This window comes from Bombina bombina, chromosome 6 (assembly GCF_027579735.1).
Source record: "Bombina bombina isolate aBomBom1 chromosome 6, aBomBom1.pri, whole genome shotgun sequence".
NCBI lineage: Eukaryota > Metazoa > Chordata > Amphibia > Anura > Bombinatoridae > Bombina > Bombina bombina.
In genome coordinates this window covers 728,050,882-728,071,959 of record NC_069504.1, presented here as the reverse complement: position 1 = coordinate 728,071,959, position 21,078 = coordinate 728,050,882, and the positions used below count along the sequence as shown (strand labels likewise).

General features: G+C 38.5%; 1 protein-coding gene across 1 annotated transcript in view; it reads left to right on the top strand.

The window, feature by feature from the left end:
* Positions 1 to 404: 404 nt before the first annotated feature.
* LOC128663553 (GEM-interacting protein) overlaps positions 405 to 21,078 on the top strand; it is a 142,203-nt gene continuing 121,529 nt past the window's right edge. Inside the window, exons 1-4 of the mRNA XM_053717932.1 lie at positions 405 to 517; positions 17,414 to 17,507; positions 18,154 to 18,229; positions 19,521 to 19,581. Coding sequence (XP_053573907.1) covers positions 496 to 517; positions 17,414 to 17,507; positions 18,154 to 18,229; positions 19,521 to 19,581 — 253 coding nt within the window. The 5' untranslated portion in view covers positions 405 to 495. The remainder of the gene's footprint in view (positions 518 to 17,413; positions 17,508 to 18,153; positions 18,230 to 19,520; positions 19,582 to 21,078) is intronic.

Genomic DNA, 21,078 nt, shown 5'->3' with positions numbered 1-21,078 from the left:
ATCATTGCATTTCACAGCCAATTGACCGCTAGCAGGGGGTGTCAATCATCCCGATCGTATCTGATCGGGGTGATTGCTGTCCCCTGCCTCAGAGGTGGCAGACGAGTTAAGGAGCAGTGGTCTTAACCCTAGCAGTATTTATTTTTTTACATTAAAATGTCCATATAAGTACAGATGCATAAGTACAAGTGCACACTGATCCTATTGGGCAATGCAGATGCAGTCAATAATTTTAGGGTGTACTGCATATGTACTATACAGGAACACATTGATCGTAGAAAAATACTGATAATGACAAGGAAGGATTTATAATGCAACTGCTCATACATAAGTCACATTCTGCTTCTGCAAGGCAAGTGCAAGGCTCAGCAGTCTTTCTCTGTACTTCCTGATGTCATGTTCTCTGTCAGGAAGTTGTGGGTCTTTGCAATTTTACATCTGTGCGCCCGAGTCCCACAAGTGGCAAGGCCGTCAACTCCAGTCTGGCCTGGGACAATGGCATCAGGTGGAGGAGGGGGTAAGATGAGAAAACCTGCCGTATTCTTCTGTTCTCTCTCTGTGCCGTGTTATCTTTATCACTGTTCAATCTCGGGTTTATCTGTCCATCAGCCACAGACGCGTCTCTTTAGTCTGTTTTTATGCCAGTGCTTTCAGAATTAATTGGGTCATGGGTACCTACAACTTGTGTTTATACTTTTTATCTGGAAATTAATTTGTGGTTATGTTGATGATTTTCTAATAAGTAATTAAAAAAAGATCATGCAACTGAGATATATATATATATATATATATATATATATATATATATATATATATATATATATATATATATATAGTATATTTTGCATGCTCAAGAGTATTGAGCATTTATGTTTTGTATACTGAGAATTTATCATATATATATATATATATATATATATATATATATATATATATACACACACATATATAGATATACATATATAGATAGATATATCAAACGTATATATGCTATTTAGAGGAGTATATACTTATTTACAGCACAAAATGACCGTGCATCTGTACATTGGCTAATATTTTATGCTTATCAGAGTAAAACATAAAGGGATTATGTATCTCTGTAATCTTCAGTTGTCTATGTCTGTGACAAATATAGATCATTGTGTGTGTATATATAAATATAAATATATGTATGCAGGACTGTGTTACATTCTTTGTTACCAAATACTGTTTAACCACTTCCTGTTTTCAAAGTTACAAAAAAAAATGTATTGAAAAGTACCCTCCTGATGCCAGTTGGCATAGGATGTCTTTTATTGTCTTTTTTTTTTTTTTACTGTTGATTGTCATAATGTTAATGAGATCTGGGATTATGGTTTGATGGACAGATTATACAGTATATCACAAGTGAGTACACCCCTCACATTTTTATAAATATTTTATTATATCTTTACATGTGACAGACAACACTAAAGAAATTACACTTTGCTACAGTGTAAAGTAGTGAGTGTACAGCCTGTATAACTGTAAATTTGCTGTCCCCTCAAAATAACTCAACACACAGCTATTAAGGTCTAAACCTTTGGCAACCAAAGAGAGTACAATCCTTAGGTATAAATATATCCAAATTGGGCCCAATTAGCCATTTTCCCTCCCCAGTCTCATGTGACTCATTAGTGTTGCAAGGTATCAAGTGTGAATGGGGAGCAAGTGTGTTAAATTTGTTGTTATCGCTCTCACACTCTCTCATACTGGTCACTGGAAATTCAACATTGCACCTCATAGCAAACAACTCTCTGAGGATCTGAAAAAAAGAATTGTTGCTCTACATATACTGTAGATGGCCTAGGCTATAAGATGATTGCCAAGACCCTGAAACTGAGCTGCAGCACGGTGGGCAAGACCATACAGGGGTTTCACAGGACAGGTTCCACTCAGAACAGGCCTCTCCATGGTCGACCAAAGAAGTTGAGGGTCACATGCTCAGCGTCATATCCAGAGGTTGTCTTTGGGAAATAGACGTATAAGTGCTGCCAGCATTGCTGCAGAGGTTGAAGGGGTGGGGGGTCAGCCTGTCAGTGCTCAGATCATACGCCGCACACTGCATCAAATTGGTCTGCATGGCTGTCGTCCCAGAAGAAAGCCTCTTCTAAAGATGATGCACAAGAAAACTTGCAAACAGTTTGCTGAAAACAAGCAGACTAAGGACATGGATTACTGGAACCATGTCCTGTGGTCCGATGAGACCACAGATAAACTTTTTTGGTTCAGGTGGTGTCAAGCGTGTATGGCGGCAACCAGGTGAGGAGTACAACGACAAGTGTGTCTTGCCTACAGTCAAGCATGGTGGTGGGAGTGTCATGGTCTGGACCTGCATGAGTTCTGCCAGCACTGGGGAGCTACAGTTCATTTGGGAACCATGAATGCCAACATGTACTGTGACATACTGAAGCAGAGCATGATCCCCTCCCTTCGGAGTCTGGGCCGCAGGGAAGTATTTCAACATAATAACCTCCCCAAACACACCTCCAAGACGACCACTGACTTGCTAAAGAAGCAGGGTATAGGTGATGGACTGGCCAAGCATGTCTCCAGACCTAAACCATATTGAGCATCTATGGGGCATCCTCAAACGGAAGGTGGGGGAGCACAAGGTTTCTAACATCCACCAGCTCCGTAATGTTGTCATGGAGCAGTGGAAGAGGACTCCAGTGGCAACCTGTGAAGCTCTGGTGAATTTCATGCCCAAGAGTGTTAAGGCAGTGCTGGAAAATAATGGTGGCCACACAAAATATTGACACTTTGGGCCCAATTTTGACATTTCCACTTAGGGGTGTACTCACTTTGTTGCCAACGCTTTAGTTTTTGAGAGGACAGCAAAGTTACACTGTTATACAGGCTGTACACTCACTACTTTACATTGTAGCAAAGTGTCATTTCTTCAGTGTTGTCATATGAAAATATATAATAAAATATTTACAAAAATGTGAGGGGTGTACTCACTTTTGTGAGATACTGTATATATGTTTTTTTTTAATGGCTTTATTCTACTTTTTGTTTTTTATAAATACATTATTCCTACAAAGTTTTGTTAAATCATTTGACCAATTGGAGGTACATAAATACCCCCTTAGTGTCATTGCCTGACATGTCGAGTTCTCACTGCCTCTTTTGATAGCCCCCTGATCACATGACTATTGATTTATTATCTATTGACTTGCATGTTAGCCAATTAGTGCAATGTCATGCACAACTCCCCCGGCGTGAACACAATGTTATCTATATGGCCCACATAAACTAGCAGTCTCCTGTTGTGAAAAGCTAATAAAAAAGCATGTGATAAAAGGCTGTCGCTTAGAAACAGGCAGAAATGTACAGGTTATATAGTATATTAATATATCAATGTTGGTTGTGCAAAGCTAGGGAATGGGTAGTAAAGGCGTTATCTATCTTTTTAAACAATAACAATTTTGATGTTGACTGTCCCTTTAACCCCTTCACATAGTTCCATGCTGTTCTAACAGCGCTGCGCTTTAACGCCGTTAAGACGGCATGAAACGTCCTACCATATAAGGTGTCCTGCAGCTTCCTCCTTTGAGTAAGTCAAGGATCGGCCTGGGGGGCATGCCTAGTAGCGTAGGCAGTCCCTCATGATCCGATCTCGGCCTTGAAATAATTTGTACTAATTTTATTTCATTTTTACTAATAAAGTTTACATCTGTACTTTGTTCTGATGTGAACTCTATTATTCTGCCACAAAGGGGTTAACCTTCATCCATTATAAAACACAAAGAGCAGAGACTTTACTTTCCTAATTACAGTCCTCCCCTGAACCAATTTAATGGCACAAGACCCACATGATTTTACTGACTACCTAGTTAAAAATTAAGCCAATACTAAAATAAAATAAGCTAATATTACATTTTTATAATGTTATAATAAAGTATTAATCTACCTATACCGTGCTGACACAATTTTCTGTGGAGAACACTGTATATGCAATATTATATATTTCTATTCACCATTTTCCCAGTTTTTAGCCTTATGTAATCTGTAACACAGGGACATTTCGTTTTTCAACCTAGGCATGTGATGGCAAACCTTGGCACTCCAGATTTTTCAGAACTACAGTACATTTTCTATGATGCTTAGGCACTCTAACGTCCGGTCAAGCATCATGGGAATTGTGGTTCTGAAACATCTGGAGTGCCAAGGATCGCCATCACTGGCCACGGCAAACTAGGCCTGTGCCTAGGATAGCAAGTTTAAGGGAAGGTAGCAAACTTTGATCTGTAGTTCTATGGTTCCTGGTCTATTGGAACACCTTGTGTCCCTAACTTCGGGTTAAGGCAGATATGAGCTAAAATTGTTTAGAATATGTGTGTGTTGCTGTGGGAAGAGTCAGTCAACAAAAGAATTTCCAATGCCCTAGGCCAGGGGTCAGCAACCCTGGCTCTTCAGATGTTTTGGAACTACATTTCCCATGATTCTTAGACATGCTTTAGGCTGTCTGAGCATCATGGGAAATGTAGTTTCAAAACATCAGGAGAGCCAAGGTTGCTGAACCCTCCCCTAGGCAGCAAAAAACTAAATGCACCACTACACAAAGAACCTTCATCCTATATCCTCAACATCAGTTCTCCCAGCCTTTTATCTCCACCTTCTTTGTTCCCAAGCACTGAACATCTCTAAATAACATCTGTTTTGTCTTTTTATATGAGATGATTTGCTCTTGTCACAAGAACTGTGTTGCACCCCATTCATTACTGTAGCACCCCAAAACCTTAAAGGGACACTGAACCCAAATTTTTTTCTTTTGTAATTCAGAAAGAGCATGCAATTTTAAGCAACTTTCTAATTTACTCCTATTATCAATTTTTCTTCGTTCTCTTGCTATCATTATTTGAAAAAGAAGTCATCTAAGCTTTTTTTGGTTTCAGTACTCTGGACAGCACTTTTTTATTGGTGGATGAATTTATCCACCAATCAGCAAGGACAACCCAGGTTGTTCACCAAAAATGGGCCAGCATCTAAACTTACATTCTTGCATTTCAAATAAAGATACCAAGAGAATGAAGAAAATTTTGATAATAGGAGTAAATTTGAAATTTGCTTAAAATTTCCTGCTCAATCTGAATCACGAAATAACATTTTTGGGTACAGTGTCCCTTTAAGTGTGCAAGCTGCCCTGCAGGTCAGTCTCTTTTTTATAGTGGTCTACAAAATAAAACAAGAGAGGTATAAGGGGAGAGAATGTTTTTTTTTTATTTAACAAATAGAGATGTCCACCATCAGTATCACCTAGAATACTTAAAGGAAATTGAAACAAAGTTTTTCTTTTATAATTCAGACACAGCATGTGATTTGAAGCAACTTTCTAATTTACTTCTATTATCATATTTGCTTTAGTTACTTGGTATCCTTTGTTGAGGGAGCAGCTATGAACTGCTGGAAGCTAGCTGAACATATCTGGTGAACCAATGAAAATTGGCCATTTATGTGCAACCACCAATCACCAGATACCTCCCAGTAAAACATTGCTTCTCCTGAGCCTACCTAGATATTTTCAAATAAGGATGCCAAGATTATGAAGCAAATTAGTTAATAGAAGTTAAAAGGAAAGTTGTTTAAAATGTCATGTTCTGTCTGAATCATGAAAGAAGAAATTTGGGTTTCATGTCCCTTTAAAGGGAGCATACAATATACAAAAAAAAATCATTCCAATTGTTTCCATTATCAAAATGTTCCAATTTTCTGAGGCACAATTCGTATTGGCTGATAGATGTCACTTGGTATAGGTAAAGGGGAAATAGAGTTAACTTTGAAATTTGCGGAAAAAAAATATCTACTATTTAAAATCCAAAATAAGTGCTATTGCATTGTCTTTTTAGTACGTATTTTTTGACTATGCAATTCTACTGTATTTTATGATACTTTAATATGTAGCTTTTGGGTAACTAAATTATATGGTCTAAAATAGGGGTGTGAAATATTTTTTACAGTGAGTGCCCAAATTGGTGATAATCTTCTAACAAAGTCTATCAGGTGCCCATAATTCCATTTTTAAATAATGAAACAAACATTAAAGGACCAGTAAATACAGTAGATTTGCATAATCAACAAATGCACGATAACAAGACAATTCAATAGCACTTAGGGGTAGATTTACCAATATATTTCGAACATAATACACTGTAGCGATGCGTATCATGTCCGACAGACATTGCTGAATGCCGAGACGCGGTCAGCATTTATCATTGCACAAGTAGTTCACCAGATTCGAGGACAATCGGCCGCTAGCAGGGGGTGTCGATCAGCCCAATTGTATAGGACAGGGAGGATTGAAGACTGCAGTCTCAGAGGCAGCGGACAAGTTATGAAGCAGCGGTCTTTAGACCGCTGCTTTAAAAGTTCTGTTTCCGGCAAGCCTGGAGGCTCGCGTGGAAACAAGGGAAACAAGGGACAAATTTCTATTTTCACTCCCCCTGTACCATGTGACAGCCATTGGCCAATCACAAATGTGTAGTCTGTGAAGTCTTGCACATGCTCAATAGTCGCTGGTGACTCAAAAAAATGTAATTATAAAAAGACTGTGCATGTTTTGTTAATGGAAGTAAATTTTAAAGTTGTTTAAAATTGCACACTCTATATGAATCATGAAAGTTTAATTTTGACTTGAGTGTCCCTTTAAAGAAAACAAATTGCTCATATACAACATGGATTCATAAGAAAAATAAACAATTAAGCACTACAATTGCAGCAATGAAACAAGCAGTATTGTGGTAAGTCCATAGGCAGAGTGTCAGCTAGTATAGACAGTTGTGCCATGGGTTGACCACCCACCCTTTCTCTAGACCCACCCCTGGTATGGTCTATAAATATTTAGCATCCTTTCCCTACAAAGCCCTAAAGGTTGCTAAGCAACGTTACATCTCATCTCTAGTCTTAGTACACACTGTCAAAACATGTTGTGTCTGTTACTTTCTGTTCCTCTCTCTGTTTCACTCCCCTTTACAACTCAGGTCATTTCATGGGCATTTTCGATAGTAATCAACAAGACAGCTCTTTGAAAACCACCAGTCCTTTTATTTTTCTGTTTCTTTACTGCTCCACAATAAATGTCTATCTTATCCCATGAGAAAGAGGCTACTTCAATTCTATTTTCAATTCTGAAAAACAAGAAAATGTGTTTTTTTCTACAATACTGGAATTGTATACAGAGAATTTATCAAGCTACAATGGACTTAGTCTGCAGTGTGCTACGCTTTGTTGCCATGGTTTAAAGGGAGACGAAAGTGAAAAATAAACATATGGGTACAGGTAGATCATGCAGTTTAACCCTTTAATGACCACCGCACTTTTCCATTTCTGTCCGTTTGGGACCAAGGCTATTTTTACATTTTTGCAGTGTTTGTGTTTAGCTGTAATTTTCCTCTTACTCATTTACTGTACCCACACATATTATATACCATTTTTATCGCCATTAAATGGACTTTCTAAAGATACAATTATTTTTATCATATCTTAACCACCAAAAAACACCCATGCTAAATAGTTTCTAAATTTTATCCTGAGTTTAGAAATACCCATTGTTTAAATGTTCTTTGCTTTTTTGCAAGTTATAGGGCAATAAGTACAAGTAGCACTTTGCTATTTCCAAACCACTTTTTTTCAAAATTAGCGCTTAGTTACATTGGGACACTGATATCTTTCAGGAATCCCTGAATATCCCTTGACATGTATATATTTTTTTTTAGAAGACATCCCAAAGTATTGATCTAGGCCCATTTTGGTATATTTCATGGCACCATTTCACCGGCAAATGCGATCAAATACAAAAAAAATGTTCCCTTTTCACAAATCTTTTCACAAATTTTAGGTTTCTCACTGAAATTATTTACAAACAACTTATGCAATTATGACACAAATGGTTGTAAATTCTTCTCTGGGATCCCCTTTGTTCAGAAATAGCAGACATATATGGCTTTGGCATTGCTTTTTGGTAATTAGAAGGCCGCTAAATGCCACTGTGCACCACACATGTATTATGCCCAGCAGTGAAGGGGTTAATTAGGGAGAATGTAGGGAGCTTTTTGGGGTAATTTTAGCTTTAGTGTAGGGTAGTAAACAACCCAAAGTATTGATCTAGGCCCATTTTGGTATATTTCATGTAACCATTTCACCGCCAAATGCGATCAAATAAAAAAAAAACTGTAAATTTTTCACAATTTTAGGTTTCTCACTGAAATCATTTACAAACAGCTTGTGCAATTATGGCACAAATGGTTGTAAATGCTTCTCTGGGATCCCCTTTGTTCAGAAATAGCAGACATATATGGCTTTGGCGTTGCTTTTTGGTAGTTAGAAGGCCGCTAAATGCTGCTGTGCATCACACGTGTATTATGGCTAGCAGTAAAGGGGTTAATTAGGTAGCTTGCAGGGTTAATTTTAGCTTTAGTGTAGAGATCAGCCTCCCACCTGAAACATCAGACCCCCTGATCCCACCAAAACAGCTCTCCTCCCTCCCCACCCCACAATTGTCCCTGCCATCTTAAGTACTGGCAGAAAGTCTGCCAGTACTAAAATAAATGGTATATTTGGGGTTTTGTGTGTTTTTTATATAGCATATTTACATATGCTGCTGTGTAGGATCCCCCCTTAGCCCCCAACCTCACTGATCCCCCACCAAACAGCTCTCTACCCCCCCTCTACCTTAATGGGCGCCATCTTGGGTACTGGCACTGTCTGCCAGTACCCAGTTTAGAAAAAAATTGTGCTTTTTTTTTATTTTCCCCCCCCTTTTCTGTAGTGTAGCTTCCCCCTCCCAAAGACCAACCCCCCACCCCTCCCAGATCCCTTAGATTGTTTTTAACCCCTTTCTCCCACTTAGATTATCCTTTTTTTTCTGTAGTGTAGCAGTTCGCACCCACCCTGTGCACACGCCCGCCCGCCGCCCCCCGTGCACGCGCGCGTGTCCATCCGTGCATGCCCCTGTCGATCCTGCCCCCCTCCACATCACACGGCCCATCGATGGCAGCCCTCCCACCTCCCACGTTGGCTCCCACCCACCAACGATACCGGCCATCGATGTCCGGTGCAGAGAGGGCCACAGAGTGGCTCTCTCTGCATTGGATGGCCATTCAGGGTTATTGTAGGATGCCTCGATATCGAGGCATACTGCAATAATCGGAAAGCGGCTGGAAGCGAGCAGGATTGCTTCCAGCTGCTTTCCAGACCGAGGACATGCAGGGTACGTCCTCAGGCATTAACTGTCTTTTTTTACCCTGCACGTCCTCGGTCATTAAGGGGTTAAACAAAAAGAACTTCCAATTAACTATAATCAATTTACTTTGTTCTGTTGTTATCCTTTGTTATAGAGCAAAACTTGGTAGGCTCAATATAAGGCAGTAGATTTTTTATTGTTGTTTATAACAATGTTATACATTAACCTCTTAGTGACCAGACCATTTTTCAATTTTCTTACCGTTAAAGGGACACTGAACCCAAATTTTTTCTTTTTTGATTCAGATAAAGCATGCAATTTTAAGCAACGTTCTAATTTACTCCTATTATCAATTTTTCTTCATTCTCTTGCTATCTTTATTTGAAAAAGAAGGCATCTAAGCTAAGGAGCCAGACAATTTTTGGCTCAGACCCTGGACATCACGTGTTTATTGGTGGGTGAATTTATCCACCAATCAGCAAGAACAACCCAGGTTGTTCACCAAAAATAGGCCGGCATCTAAACCTATATTCTTGCTTTTCAAATAAAGATACTAACAGAATGAAGAAAAGTTGATAATAGGAGTAAATTAGAAAGTTGTTTAAAATTGCATGCTCTATCTGAATCACAAAAGAAAAATTTGGGTTCAGTGTCCCTTTAATGACCAGGGCTGTTTTTACATTTCTGCGGTGTTTGTGTTTAGCTGTAATTTTCCACTTACTGACTGTACCCACACATATTATATACCGTTTTTCTTGCCATTAAATGGACTTTCTAAAGATAACATTATTTTTATCATATCTTATAATTTACTGTATAAAATATGATGAAAAAATGGAAAAAAACACACTTTTTCTAACATTGACCCCCAAAATCTCTTACACATCTACAACCACCAAAAAAACACCCATGCTAAATCGTTTCTAAATTTTGTCCTGAGTTTAGAAATACCCAATGTTTAAATGTTCTTTGCTTTTTTTTGCAAGTTATAGGGAAATAAGTACAAGTAGCTATTTCCAAAACATTTTTTTTCAAAATTAGCGAAAGTTACATTGTAACACTGATATCTGGCAGGAATCCCTGAATAACCCTTTACATGACTATAATTTTTTTTAAGTAGACAACCCCAAGGGGCTGATTTATCAAAGTGCAGTGGACATGATCTGTTGTAGCGGATCATGTCTGCCGCACATCGATAAATGTCGACTGCATACGCGGTCGGCATTAATCATTGCACAAGCATTGCTAGTAAAATGCTTGTGCAACGTCGCCTGCTGCAGATTACCGGCCAATCGGCCGCTAGCAAGGGGTGTCAATCAACCCGATCGTACCGCTGCTTCTTAACTCCTGTTTCCAGAAACAGGTGTATACGGCCCTATTCGGGCTGTGACAAATCGGTCCCAAAGTATTGATCTAGGCCCATTTTGTTATATTTCATGCCACCATTTCACCGCCAAATGCGATCAAATAAAAAAAAAAATTGTTAACTTGTTTACAGACTTTAGGTTTTTCACTGAAATAATTTACAAACAGCTTATGCAATTATGGCACAAATGGTTGTAAATGCTTCTCTGGGATCCCCTTTGTTCAGAAATAGCAGACATATGGCTTTGGCATTACTTTTTGGTAATTAGAAGGTCGCTAAATGCAGCTGCACCCCACACATGTAATATGCCCAGCAGTGAAGGGGTTAATTAGGTAGTTTGTAGGGTTAATTTTAGCTTTAGTGTATAGATTACCCTCCCACCTGACACATTGCACCCCTTGATCCCTCCCTAATCCCTCTCAAACAGCTCTTTTCCCTTCCCCACCCCACAATTGTCACCCCATCTCAAGTACTGGCAGAACGTCTGCCAGTACTAATATAAAAGGCTTTTATATATATATATATATATATATATATATATAAGTTACAGTTAAAGTGCAGAATCAGTTAATGTGCACATTACCTAGTTAATCTGCAGATTAACTGATTTGCTCAGTTAAAGTGCAGAATCTGCACTTTACCTAGGTAATGTGCACATTAACTGCTTCCGTGTAGTTAAAGTGAGAAAAGTTTGTTTCTCTCATGTAAACTGTTTATTGAAAAAGAAGCCGAAGAATGTTCCAATTTCGTCCGAGGGCAGATATGCTCCAGAGTGCTCTGTTCTAGACATGTGCAGCCCCGAAAAATTCGGTTCGGATTGATTCGGACCGATTCGAATTTCGGTTCGGATCGATTCGAATTCGGAAGAAATCGAATGAATTCGTTTTGGATTTTCGGAAATTCGGTCACTGTAAAGTGGGATGTGCTGTGTATTACACTAGTATACTAGTGCAATACACAGCCATCCGAATCCATCTGAATCTACCGAATAAATTCGAATCGATTCGGATTTATTCGGTAGATTCGGAACTTCCGGAATTCGGAAATTCAAATCGATCCGAATCTCCGAATTTGAACAAATTCGTCCGAATTTCGATTCGGGCCGAACCGAATCGCACATGTCTACTCTGTTCTAATTAGAGCCTCGGGAACCACACAACTGCCTCTGGGAACCTTACCATGGGTCACAGCCCACACGACTTGAAATTCTCTGTTTGGGAAATTATCTATCAAATCTATCTATGTAATTCAAAGTGTCACCAATTTTTAGACTGCACAAATAAGTAAGCAATTGCAAATTCATTTCCTATATCAAATCTAAAAACTGTAATAAAATAATTTGTACACTACAAATTCATTTCCTAGATATAATATTTTAAACCATTTGATTGTTTGTATTATATTTTTTTAATTGTTATAGTTGAGTTTAACAAATAAATAAAGAACATGATGTTAAATAATAACATTATGTTAATTTCATTAATTGTTATAGTTGAGTTTAACGAAATAAATAAAGAACATGATGTTAAATAATAGTTGAGTTTAACGAAATAAATAAAGAACAGAATGTTCTGATTTCAGCCGAGGGCAGATACGCTCCAGAGTGCTCTGTTCTAATCAGAGGCTCGGGCATTGCAACTGCCTCTGGGAACCTTACCATGGGTCCCAGCCCGCACGTCTTGAAATTCTCTGTCTGAGAAATTATCTATCTATCTGTCTATCGAATCTATCTATTTATTATAGATTCGATAGATAGATAGATAATTTCCCAGACAGAGAATTTCAAGATGTGCAGGCTGTGACCCATGGTAAGGTTCCCAGAGGCAGTTGCGGCACCCGAGGCTCTGATTAGAACAGAGCACTCTGGAGCGTATCTGCCCTCGGCCGAAATCGGAACATTTTGTTCTTAATTTATTTCGTTAAACTCAAATATTATTTAACATCATGTTCTTTATTTATTTCGTTAAACTCAACTATAACAATTAAAAAAATATAATACAAACAATCAAACGGTTTAAAATATTAGATCTAGGAAATGAATTTGCAGTCACAAATTGTGTCTGGAGCCTATCTGCCCTCGGCCGAAATCGGAACATTCTGTTCTTTATTTATTACATTCTTCTGCTTCTTTTTCAATAAACAGTTTACATGAGAGAAACAAACTTTTCTAAAAAGCTAAAATGCTTTTTTTTTTTTTGCACTTTAACTAGTGCCTAGTAGGTAATGTGCAGATTACCTAGGTAATATGAGAAATGAAATAATTTTTCTGCACTTTAACTGATCACCCTAGTTAATCTACAGATTAGCTAGGTAATGTGCACATTAACTGATTTCTGCACTTTAACTGTAACATATATACTTCAAAGAAAGAAGAGGCACTCACAGTGCGTCATGAACATAATTTTTGTTTTTATTAGTAATTCATCAAAAAAGGTTCAGTCAACGTTTCGGTTCTCACAAGGACCTTTGTCAAGACTGTTTCATAATCAATATATGTGGTATATGTTAAGCGTTGCGACAGATATTTTTATATATATATATTCTGCAGTATAGGATCCCCCCAAACAGCTCTTTAACCCTCCCCCTTCTACCTATTTGTTGCCATCTACCCAGTTTGCTAAAATTTAGGCTTTTTTTTAAATAAATTAAAAAAAAACTTTTTTTCTATAGTGTAGCAGCCCCCCTCAATTCCCTCCCCCTCCCAGATCCCTTTCCCAACACTTATCCCCCCTCTCCCTCCATCCCATTTACTAAACATTTGCCGTCGTGTAGCGATAGTCTGACAATATGAACATTTAAGGCATTTTTTTTAAATTACATTTGTTTTTATTTTTTCCATTTTCTGCAGTGTAGGATCCCTCCTTATCCTCCAACCTCCCTGATCCCTCCCAAACAGCTCTCTAACCCTCCCCCCACTAACAATTGTCAGCCATCTTAGGTACTGGCAGCTCAAGAACTCCAGCTCTTTGCTGTAACTTAACAAAGTACCGCACAACGTATATATACATCAAAATGTGTTAAAGGGATATGAAACCCAAAAATGTTCTTTTGTGGTTTAGATAGATCATACTATTTTAAACAACTTTCCAATTTACTTCTATTATCTAATTTGCTTAATTCTCTTAGTATCCTTTGTTGAAGAAACAGCAAGGCACTACTGGGAGTTAGCTGACAGTCAATAACAAGTTGCATATGTGTGCAGCCACCAATCAGCAGTTTCTGAGCCTACATATGTATACTTTTCAACAAAGGATACAAAGAGAATGAAACAAATAACTAAATAATACTTGTAAAATAGAAAGTTGTTTAAAATTGTATACTCTATTTGGACCGTGAATGCATTAAAGGGATGGTAAATCCTAGCATTTGTGAAACGCTAGGATTTACCATTGGAACAAATAAAGGGGACTTTCAGTCATGAAGTATAAAATACTTCATGCTGAAAGCTCCTTTATTTGTTTGCAGCGTTTGCCAGTCTGAGCTGCTAAGGCAACCCACGGCAGAACGCTGTTTGGCTGAGAGGTAACATTTCCACCTCTTAGCCAATAGCCGTGTGGGAAATCCTATTTTATGCTTTATGAATGAAAGTCCCCTTTATTTGTTCCAATGGTAAATCCTAGCGTTTCACAAATGCTGGGATTTATCATTACTTTAATATTTCGCTCACCAGCTTAATGCCATTTATAGGTACATTATTACCTCAGTCATCCAGTTTACTCTGTATACTCAAACTCTCACCATGTCCATCTGCCTCTGTCAAGGAAAAATGCTGATGTGCTCCTCTTTCTAGCCCATGATGTTGTAGGGCCCATAGTGCATTCATTTTTTCTGGCATGATTTAGCATAATCCTTATCTAATTGACCTAATTCATCATTTATCATGTATTCAGGGGCGAAACTACAGGGGGTGCAGAGGGCCCAATTGCGACTGGGCCCCCAAGGGTGAGGGCCCAGCTTCCAAAAAAAATATATATTTTTTTTATTAGAAAACGTTGATCTGCCACTGCCTGCACTGATATCATGTGAGTGTGACATTATGCCTCACTAGTGTCTCTGAATATGTGACTGTGTGTATGTGACTGTGTGTGTATTTATGCATGTATGTATGTGTGTGTATGTTTGTGTGTGTGTGTGTATGTGACTGTGTGTGTATTTATGCATGTATGTGTGTGTGTATGTTTGTGTGTGTGTGTGTATGCTTGTGTGTATGTGTCTATGTGACTGTATGTGTATGTGTGTATGTGACAGACTACTGTGGTCACTTTATAAAATACTGGGGCGGGTATGGTCAGGCCAGCCATCTCACCGGCCGATTACAGACTGTGTCACTAACTCACTATATACACTACTGGTGGGTTAAACAGTGTCACTATATACAGTAATAGGGGGTCAGACCATCTCACAGACTGTGGGAACAGGGTAGGTACCTCCTTTTGCAGACATGTAATCTAAGATTCTTGCACCTGGGCCCTGTGGTTTCTAGTTACGCCTCTGCATGTACTGCTGCATTACTTTACAATTCTTGCTATATTTACAAGATAGAAATTTTGAGTCTTTGTCATACATCCTAAATTTATATTTTGCCATTATACTCCCATTCATTTTTACAAGTAATTTCTGAGCTGCCTCATATGTATGGCAATCTACAGAATACACCCTTAGAAATTCACTGAATCCCTTATAGTTTTCAAACATGTGCTATCAACATATCTCTTCACCAAAAGCCTTCTGTTTAAACTAACCTATTCCTCTGTACTATGTGCTTTAACCCTTCCGCGCCGGGACTTATTTGTCTATATTGGAACAAAATTCCGATGTAAACAAATAAGTAAAAATTTAAATGACACTATCCTCCATGCGATTGCGTGACTTAATTGATGGGATTGGGTCAGACAGGAGTGCCCATGGCGCTAGGCACACCCTCCAGTCAGCGATCCTAGTTAGGAAGCTGCTATAGCTTCCGTACAGCCAAACGGCTAAGATGTTCCACACCGTCCTAATGGCGGTAAAGCCCAGCATAGCTTGGACTGCTTGGAACGACCTAACGGCGGGAAGTATTTAAATACGTACTCCCAATTTTCTGATTTGTTTAGTAATTATAGTTGTGTGATGTTATTAGAGAAGTAGAATTTTTTAGCTGTCTATAAATAAATACAGGTGAAACTCGAAAAATTAGAATATCGTGCAAAAGTTAATTTATTTCACTAATGCAACCTAAAAGGTGAATCTAATATATGAGATAGACTCATTACATGCAAAGCAAGATAGTTCAAGCCATGATTTGTCATAATTGTGATGATTATGGCTTACAGCTCATGAAAACCCCAAATCCACAATCTCAGAAAATTAGAATATTACATGCAATCAATAAAACAGGGATTGTACATAGAACAATATCGGACCTCTGAAAAGTATAAGCATGCATACTGTATGTACTCAGTACTTGGTTTGGGCCCCTTTTGCAGAAATTACTGCCTCAATGCGGCGTGGAATGAAGCTATCAGCCTGTGGCACTGCTGAGGTATTATGGAAGACCAGGATGCTTCAATAGCGGCCTTCAGCTCTTCTGCATTGTTCGGTCTCATGTCTCTCATCTTTCTCTTGGCAATGCCCCATAGATTCTCTATGGGGTTCAGGTCAGGCGAGTTTGCTGGCCAATCAAGCACAGTAATCCCACGGTCATTGAACCAGGTTTTGGTGCTTTTGGCAGTGTGGGCAGGTGCCAAGTCCTGCTGGAAAATTAAGTCAGCATCCCCATAGAGCTCATCTGCGGAAGGAAGCATTAAGTGCTCCAAAATCTCCTGGTAGACGGCTGTGTTGACCTTGGACTTAATGAAGCACAGTGGACCAACACCAACAGATGACATGGCTCCCCAAATCAACACAGACTGTGGAAACTTCATACTGGACTTCAAGCATGTTGCAGTGTGTACCTCTCCATTCTTCCTTCATACTCTGGGTCCTTGGTTTCCAAATGAGATGCAAAATTTGCTCTCATCAGAAAAGAGGACTTTGGACCACTGAGCAACAGGCCAGGTCTGTTTTTCTTTAGCCCAGGTAAGATGCTTCTGACGTTGTTTGCTGTTTAGGAGTGGCTTGACAAGAGGAATACGACATTTGAAGCCCCTGTCCAGGATCCGTCTGTGTGTGGTGGCTCCTGATGCACTGTCTCCAGCCTCAGTCCACTCCTTGTGAACACCTTTGAATGGCCTTTTCCTGACAATCCTCTCCAGGCTGCGGTCATCCCTGCTGCTTGTGCACCTTTTTCTTCCACACTTTTCCCTTCCACATAACTTTCTATTAATGTGCTTTGATACAGCACTTTGGCAACATCCAACTTCTTTTGCAATTACCTTTTGATGCTTTCCCTCCTTATGGTGTCATTGATGGTTTTCTGCACAACGGTCAGGTCAGCAGTCTTTCCCATGATTGATTCCTACTGAACCAGACTGAGAGACCATTTAAAGGCTCAGGAACCCATTGCAGGTGTTATGGCTTAATTAGCTGATTAGAGTGGGACACTTTGAGCCTAGAATATTGCACCTTTTCACAATATTCTAATTTTCTGAGATTGTGGATTTGGGGTTTTCATGAGCTGTAAGCCATAATCATCACAATTATGACAAATCACGGCTTGAACTATCTCATATATTAGTTTCACCTTTTAGGTTGTATTAGTGAAATAAATGAACTTTTGCACGATATTCTAATTTTTCGAGTTTCACCTGTAAATAAATAAAGATTCTATCTATCTAATTATCTATCTATCTTTGTATCCAAACTTTCAGAACTGATAACAATGACCCTACTCACACCTTGTAACATATATGATGTGCTTGTTTTAGATGTCACCTCTCAGGCTGGATCCTCTGATGGTCGAAAGAGATTTAGTGAAATATTCCGGGACCTAGATGCCTTAGAAATGAGCCTTGGAAATGAGTGAGTTTGAGCAGGATACAAAAATAAAACAAAAATGCTTTTATTAAAAATGAGGCAGCCTTTAACCACTCTCAGGGGTGTCATACCCCACATCCCCCAGGTAGTACATTGTATGACACTGTTATATTAATAGCATTATAGCAACTGATCTGCTAGAACTTATAAGAGCACACAATATGACAGGGAAAGGAATACCCTTGTAAACTTCCTTTTTTTTTTTTTACTTATTAATAAGCCCTTTTGACATATATTAAAATTATCTGTGCGAGAAGCAACTTGTCTACATTTATTAGATGACGCCTGAAGACTCGGAAATGATCTTGTCTTGTTTCTGCTTATATCACAATGTTTTTCTGTATATAGTTATATCTAGTTTAAATAATCCCAATATCTTTTGGAAGCATATTAATTATAGGACCAAGAGTGTCCTAGAAACTTGTTATATGGGACAAAAATGAGGACTGGTTTAGCAATATACTGTACTTGTACATGTACCAATACATTCTGGTCTTCCTATCTTGTACTTGCTATTCATGTATGCATATTTCCTCAATAAAAACTTTAAAAAAAATAAAAAAAAAATAAAAAAAAAAATGAGGCAGCCTTAATTACTAATGGTCAACTGTTTTTTTTTTTTTTATGACAGGACAGTTGACATGTTTCTGAATGACACTGGTTTATCAAAATCTGAATCCCAGCAAGATGACGATGATGAATCAATGGTGAGAAAAAAAAGTACTGTTGTTTGTCCACATCCTAACCATTAAGTGATTCTTATTGCTTTTTCATGGTCTAGAAATTCCAATCCATTAGCAAACCACACTGTAACTCACTTACCACAAGCTTTTTCAAATGCATGTGGAACTCAATAAAACTCACTATGCTTTACATGGGGACAATTCCATAACAGTATTCCAAACCATCAAAAAGCAGTTTTCCAGGATTTCGAAATTTTCTTTTATTTACTTCTACACCTTGGATGACTTTGAATAAAAAAAAAACTTTTATTTTTATTTTTTTGCACAAGTTTTTTAAAATGTCAGACAAAAACATGGAATAAGTTGTTTTAAAGGGAAATGAAACTCACATTTGTTGTGTCATTATTCAGATAGAGCATGTGATTGTAAACAACTTTCTAACCTACTTCTATTATCTAATTTGTATTGTTTTCTGGGTATACCTTGTTGAAAAGGATAGATAGGTAGGCTCAGGAGCTGCTGATTGCTAGCTGCACTTGTATGCTTTATGTTATTGGCTCACTCGGTGCATTAACGAGCTCGAAGTAGTGCATTTCTGCTTATTTAACAAATGATAACAAGAGAATGAAACAAATTAGATAATAGAAGTACATTTGAAAGTTGTTTAAAATAGTTTTCTCTATCTGACTGATGAAAGAAAAAAATTGGGTTTCATGTCCCTTTAACACAATAATTATGTTACATATAAATGGTAGCATTGTGTGTTTTATGTGAAGACTTTGGGGATGATTTATCAAATGTTGGGCGGACATGATTTGCTGTAGCGAATCATGTCGGCCTGACATTGCTAAATGCCGATAGCATACGCTGTCTGCATTTATCATTGCACAAGCATTTCTGTTGAAATGCTTGTGCAATGCCGCCCCCTACACATTCACGGCCAATCGGCCGCTAGCAGGGGTATCAATCATCCCGATCGTATCTGATTAGGAAGATTGCAGTCCGCCACCTTAGAGGTGGCGGACAAGTTAAGGAGTAGGGGTCTACCAGCTAGATACATTTTTACTTATAGGAAATATTGGGCAGACTTGTTGGGCCTATGGTTCTTATCTGCCATCAAAATCTATATTTCTATGTAAACTGGCAATCATGTGTGCAGGTGAGAAGTATCTGGTACTTCTTTTGTGAGTGGGAATAGGAGGATGAACAGTCAAGGTGGAAGCACTTAGCATGAGGACTTTAGCATTTACTTGGTGTTTCAGCTCTGCAGAGCAGAGGACTCTGGGTAATCATTTCTTTCTGTTTCTTTCCTTAGATCAGCACACCTTTGGAGATTTCCAGGGTATCAAGTGACAGAGATGGAACAACTATATCCAGTAAATACTAATTACTTTGTTGATTCTGCTCAATAGCTACTGTACATCACATTTACTGATAGTTCATCTACGAAAGAATGTTAGGGTTATTTTTCATCCAGACTGTCGCAGGATAGGGGGTTGCGAGATATAGCTGGAGGGAGGAGCGGTTAGTTCTAAATTTAGGGCTCGATTACAAGTGGTGCGCTATTTATTGCTTTCGAGCAAACACTGCTGGAAGTAAGTTTTCTATGCAGGCAGGTTAGCGTGTATATTACAAGTTCAAAGTAAATTGTTTGAGCGTGAGTGAAACCTGACATGTACTAACTTGAGGACTTTGGATATCACAACTGTGTTAACTTCTTCTCTCCAATGGAGTGCACTTTTGAAGAAAAAAAAACACTTTTCACTTATATAATTGCGTGTTAACCAGATATCGTGAAAAACTAAAAGAGCTTAACCTGAAGTGAGTTAGGAATACTTTACATTCTAATGTTCTTCACATAGAAGTAAATGTTATTTTCATTTAATAGATATTTCTATATATATAAGATTAATTTTAAAAAATATGTTTACTTTCAACTTGTAATACTCACGCAAGTTAGCATAGGAGTGATATTGCTTATCGCGACCTGCACTAACAATAGCGTGCCACTTATAATCTAGCCCTTAGTGGGGTCTTCTTGGGTCCTGGAAAGGACCAGTATCCATAATAGAGACTCCAGCAATTTTCAGCACCACACCAGTGGACAGGGTCTTGTAGCACAAGCCTGTGGATCAGAGCCTGCTTAGTAGATATTTGCATAAATTCGGAATTCGGCATTTGATTCACAAACAAATGTCGAATATGGCTGCCAAATTTGTTAGTGTTAAAGGGCAACACAGAAATCTGGATTTGCACAGATATTTGTGTGTTGCACTTCACTAATGAATAGAGCGCTGAAAATAGCCGAATGCCGCAGCCCACAGTCAATTTGGACATTACTTGAGTGTGGAAAAAGAAAGAGAATTCTACAAAAGAATAAAAATGTGGCACTCTATGTCCAGAGTAGACAAAAAGGCAGAAAATAACTAGTAGAAATAAAACATAACTTTTCTTCTGTTATGTGTGATCAGTCCACGGGTCATCATTACTTCTGGGATATAACTCCTCCCCAACAGGAAATGCAAGAGGATTCACCCAGCAGAGCTGCATATAGCTCCTCCCCTCTACGTCACTCCCAGTCATTCTCTTGCACCCAACGACTAGATAGGATGTGTAAGAGGACTATGGTGATTATTCTTAGTTTTTATGACTTCAATCAAAAGTTTGTTATTTTACAATGACACCGGAGTGTGTTATTGCCTCTCTGGCAGAGTTTGAAGAAGAATCTACCAGAGTTTTACTATGATTTTAGCCGGAGTAGTTAAGATCATATTGCTGTTCTCGGCCATCTGAGGAGAGGTAAAAACTTCAGATCAGGGGACAGCGGGCAGATGAATCTGCATAGAGGTATGTAGCAGTTTTTATTTTCTGAC